The sequence below is a fragment of the Suricata suricatta genome, chromosome 17, assembly GCF_006229205.1.
Source record: "Suricata suricatta isolate VVHF042 chromosome 17, meerkat_22Aug2017_6uvM2_HiC, whole genome shotgun sequence".
Taxonomy (NCBI): Eukaryota; Metazoa; Chordata; class Mammalia; order Carnivora; family Herpestidae; genus Suricata; species Suricata suricatta.
In genome coordinates, this window is record NC_043716.1 from 22,182,955 (window position 1) to 22,188,133 (window position 5,179).

Sequence of the window (5,179 nt, forward strand, 5' to 3'; positions counted from 1 at the left end):
AATGAACATCCATTAGATATGGGGTATATATATATATACCCCATACTTTTTGGCCCTTACTTTTTGGCCCTGAAAGTCAACAGTTTGGAAAATATCCTATTGAAATAACTTCACTTATGGAGAAAGTTTTATAGATTAGGTGTTTGGTACAGCTTATTTACAAAATAATTTAAAATTTAAAAGCTGGAACCTCTCTAAATATGCCCCAATAGTGCATGATAATATTAATGCACTGGGTTCATGGTTGAATAAATTAGGCAGCTCTTAAAAATACTGGAATGATTTGGATAAGTTGTATGATGTTAAGTATAAATAATAAAAATACAAAATTAGGTTCATATCATGATTACAACATAGCCCCCCACCTCCGAGACACACAGTAAGAAAAAGTAAAGAAGCAACTAAGCAAACAGAATTATCATAAACCTAGAAAAAATTGTACTTGAAAGAAATAAACCAAAATATTAATAGTGGTTAGGTTTGGGTAATAACATATTTCCTATTTTCTGGGAAAGAAATCTTACTCAAATTATGCCTCAGAATTCACATGTCACAGTAAGACAGGAAGAATGTATAAGCAAACACCCACATCTTTACTGCCATGTGCCTTGCTGTCTACCTAGACTTCAGAAATAAAATAAGTTTTAACCTTTTCCATGTTTTATATATTTTTCAAATTATCTTTTGCTGGGGTGCCTGGCTGACTCAGTTGGAGGAGCATGTGACTTTTGATCTCAGGGTCATGAGTTCAAGCCCCACATTGGATGTAGAGATTATTTAAAAATAAAATCTTTAAAATAAAATTAGCTTTTGCTACTTTGGGAGTGATCTACAGTTCACATTACAAATCAAGCACAAACACCCAATTTGAATTAAAAACACTAGTAATGTTGCTTTTTTTCTACTCCTATGAGACTCCCTTCTACAACTATGGAGAAGACTTTATGCAGACTTGGTCTCTGAGCAGCAGCAGCAGCCATTTTGTAACCATGAAGTGACCAGTTCCATTCATGAAAGAAAAGCCAACAAAATGTTGGGGTAAATAAGAAAAGAGTCCCTGATGATGTCATTGAACTGCCAGACAAACCCTGGAAATGCCATCTTAACTTTACATTGAAGAAACAGGAAATGTTCTAGGATTTTTGAGGAACAAGGACTTCCTTTGAAAATTTCTTCACTTACTTGGGGCACCTGGGAGGCTCAATTGGTTAAGTGTCTGACTTTGGCTCATGTCATGATCTTGTGGTTCATGGGTTTGAGCCCCATGTCAGGTTCTGTGCTGACAGTTCAGAACCTGGAGCCTGCTTCCAATTCTGTGTCTCCCTTTTTCTCTCTGCCCATCCCCCTCCCTCAAAAGTAAACATTAAAAAAAAAAAAGAAAATGTCTTCACTTTCTCGGTTACAAGAGATGAATATGTCATCACTGATTTACTTATAAGTCCCTTTAATTTTTGTTTTTTAAAAAATATTTATTTCTTTCATAGGTCTTTTAAAAAATTCTTACAAAGAAGTTGTGACAAATATCATTATGCATACAATGTTCTTCATCTTTGTGTTTACATCTGTAGGATAGATCCCTGGCAGAATACTTTGCTGATCAAAGGCTAACAATAGATTATGGCTCACCATTCACATTAGCCCCTCATTGAGCCCAACTAACCCAGGGACCAGCTGTTTTGTGTGAATCTCAGCCTTCTGATAGTCGTGCTATGAGCTAGAAATACTTGGGGGTAGGTACTGCTTGTGATGAGCCATCCAGACATTTCTCCAACTAGAGCCAGTGTTGTGGCTGGACTTGCCCTTGTGGTTCTTATGATTGTAAGACTCAAACCTCAGCAACAACCATCAGGGAAAAATTTAAATACAAGTGTATTACTTATAGGAGTACACAGCATGTCTGAGGGCCACCCAGTGAGGTCGCTGGTAGAGAGAAGAGAAGAGTGTAGACCAGGGGTTCTGCCTATTTTGGCGTTGAGGATGGGGTGCCTGGGACTTTGTGGGTCCACTATTGGTAAATGTAAAGTGTAAGAGCAGGAATTAGATTGCAAGAAAGAAAAAGCAGAGTTGCTCAAGTGGCCAGAGATATAGGTTACTCGGGCCTTTCTGAAGGGAGAGATTTATGGATGGGGCAGACTGGCTCATTATCTAGTGGTGTCATAGGCAGTGAGTCTTTGTAATGGGTGCGTCATGAATCAAAAGCTTACATTACAATCAAAAGAACACTTAGGTTATTATCAAAGGAGCTAATTTTCAGGTGCTTACATTGTCTGGTACATTGCAGAGATTTGTACACGTTTGATGATCCAGCCAAAGTCTGAAAGGCCAGCCTCCATCTTGAGCCTGAGCTTCCCCAATTCTGTTTGTCTCCACCTGGGGTGTATTTTAGCATGGAGTGTGTTTTTCAAGACTCCATGGCATTGTCACCTGTGTCACATCGATGCCATTTGAGCAGCTGGGGTGCATATCAGAAGGCTCTGTGGGAGGAAAGCTTGATCGATGGATCTGCTCTTGTGAGAAGGCGCTAGCTAACCAGATCACACCAGCATCTCACCTCCTCTCACTGTGGAAACCATTTCCTCCTCAAGTAGGCAATTGAGCCATTGCTGTAAATAGCCTGGACCTTTATGGCAAGCCTGAGCTCTCCTGGCTTTATGCAACTCACGGCATGACACCAACACCAACGATTTAAAACCCACACGTCCCCTTGGTTTCTTCAACTTTCTGTCTTCTAATGTCCTGAGACTGCTTATAAAGAGAAGACATGGCTTAGACCCCAGAAGGAGGCAGTGGCTGCAAGTCCCCAGTGTCAGCTCCGCCTGGCCACTGCTTGATCTCACACTGCTTCCCAGCGACATGGAGGTCCCCAAGGCTGCCCTGGCTGTCCTGCTTCTCACCGCGACACTCTGTTCCCAGACCTGCTCTTCCTTTTGTGAGTCTGTCCTCCGTTCTTCCTCTTGCTCTGCCCTCCTGCTCTTTGGCCATGACTTGGACCACAAGGCCAAAGTCTTGTGGCTGAGCCCCTCCAAGTAGAGAACTTCAGAGAGATCTCAGAGACTATTCCCTGAGAAAGATTTTCTTTCCCATGAGGTTTTAGCAATTCTGTTGTCCAGCTCCGGGAGAGTGGGAGGAAGTCCCGTTCTGAGGGTAGAAAAATGGATGATCTACTGGGATTTCAACAAGAAGTAGAATCTGTTCCAACTGGCTCCCAGGGGTGTGGCCTTGGCTCTCCTCCTAAATTCCAGATGCTCTCCTCCTAAATTCCAGGGAGAGAAAAGGAGTAGTTTGTTCAGAAAACTTAATTCCCTGCAGAGAGAGATAGAGACCCCAAACTAAGACAGACACTGAAAGAGACACAAAATAAAAATGGTAAGGAAAAGAAGAAATGCCAGCTTCCTTCTGGATCTCCTTGTTCCCACATGGCTACCCCGGAGCAATACTGTCTCCTTCCAGTTCTTCCTGACTCATAGGGAGTGGCTGGATTGTCCTTTCTTGGGAAGAGTGATTTTAGGGTCTTTCTGTCCTGTCTCTCTCAGTTGGTGCCGACACCCCCACCTCCTGCTGCTTCATCTATATCTCCCGGCAGATTCCTCGTAAATTTGTAGTCGACTATTATGAGACCAGCAGCCAATGCTCCAAGCCCGGTGTCATGTAAGGTCCAATCTTCCTGTTTACCCTAAGGAAGGAGATGGGGGGTCTAGGGTGAGGTACCCCTTGGAAGATTCATCCTTCTGAGACCCATCAGAGCAGAGTACGCCAGGGGAGGCCATGCCATGTTTTCTCACCTGGTCTGGTGCCTGTAGGGAGCCCTGGAGGACTAGTCCCTGGGTAGAAGAAAGAGAGAGTTGAGGTGACAGTGGGAAGTTGGCTTTCTGAGTGGACCCCCACTGGAGACCAAAGAAGGTCATGAACCCCAAGGTTGAAGGTACATTTTATGAGCATGTGGATAGGCCCTGAGGGATCTGAGACAGAGGGTGGAGGGGTCACAGTGGATCCAGGAATCCGCTGCTAGATTCCTCAGTATGTAATCCTTCCACCTCTCTCCACAGCTTCCAAACCAAAAGAGGACGGGAGATCTGTGCGGACCCCAGGGAGGGCTGGGTCCAGGAATACATCACCAACTTGGAGCTGAATGCCTGAGTGACCTAGAAGCTACAAGGAAGCGGTTACATCTATGTGCAGACTGGGAGGGGGCAGTCACCCTGAGCCCAGCAACGATCTTGGAACTATGGAGGACACCTCTCCTATGGGTCACCCCCCACCCCCAGCCACATGCTACAGCCCTTTTTAACTTTGATTTTAGTTTTCATATCTTATTTAACTTTTGTAATTTATTTCCTTTGTTGAATTGTGTGATGTAATAAATATTTCTGCTGACATCTCAAGATATCCTCTCCACTTCCCTGTGCCCCTCCCTTTTCAGTTCTTCTCACACTCAATATGTGGATCAAGCAGTGGGATTGGGACTGCCTTGTAGCTGTTGTATTATATATATCAAACAACAAATGCTTACAGAATGGTTTTGCCCAGCACGGTGCTTCAAAATCTTGAAAGTCCTTACATAAAAGGTAAACCAGTATTTTCCTTGTGATGACTCCATTGATTGTGGTTTCCCAACTAATCAGAGCCACGGGTTGAGAAGAATACTGGGGGTAGGAGGAGAGTCGAGACTTCTGAAAAGGGGCAGAAACCACAAGAAAGGGACAGAGTGCCAGGACGGTGGTGCCAGACACTTCCTAGAGGTACTTTCCTGGAAAGTTGAAACTGACTCATTGTTTTATCACCAAATCATAATTGATGTGATCTAGGAAATCTTTCTACTTAAATGAATACCAAGATGACACATACTGTGGTGCATATTGGTGCACACGAGTTCATTTCATAAGTGAAGCTTTCTTCAGAATGATGGCTGACATCTGTTGAGGGCTTAGCAAGCGCTGGGTGCTTGGGGGCCTATGTTGGTGACACTCCGGCAAGCCTGCCTGCAAGGACCACCAACCTGCAGCTGGCTGAGAGCCCTGGTCAGCTTCTCTGCTGTTCCATGCTCTGCTTTCTGGGAGCATGTTTTCCATAGCCACATCTAAGGGAGGCGTGGTGGCTACAGTGGCCAGAGTTATAAATAAAAATACAGAATGAATAATTTCTTAGTGTAAGTATGTCTCATGAAATCAATATTTGGGAT

At 43.7% G+C, this 5,179-nt stretch overlaps 1 protein-coding gene across 1 annotated transcript; it reads left to right on the forward strand.

The window, feature by feature from the left end:
* The first annotated feature begins 2,506 nt into the window (after window positions 1-2,506).
* On the forward strand, window positions 2,507-4,483 carry LOC115282321 (C-C motif chemokine 3-like). Its single transcript, XM_029928292.1, has 3 exons — window positions 2,507-2,929; window positions 3,534-3,648; window positions 4,047-4,483. Exons 1-3 carry the CDS (start codon window positions 2,854-2,856, stop codon window positions 4,135-4,137), a joined length of 282 nt encoding a protein of 93 aa, XP_029784152.1. The 5' UTR covers window positions 2,507-2,853; the 3' UTR covers window positions 4,138-4,483.
* Window positions 4,484-5,179: the final 696 nt, after the last annotated feature.

Excerpts from the sequence above, each read along its gene's own strand:
- LOC115282321 (XM_029928292.1), top strand. The coding sequence starts at position 2,854 with ATGGAGGTCCCCAAGGCTGCCCTGGCTGTCCTGCTTCTCACCGCGACA. Across the intron at positions 2,930-3,533 it reads CCAGACCTGCTCTTCCTTTT|TTGGTGCCGACACCCCCACC; the intron begins GTGAGTCTGTCC and ends TGTCTCTCTCAG. Across the intron at positions 3,649-4,046 it reads TGCTCCAAGCCCGGTGTCAT|CTTCCAAACCAAAAGAGGAC; the intron begins GTAAGGTCCAAT and ends CTCTCTCCACAG.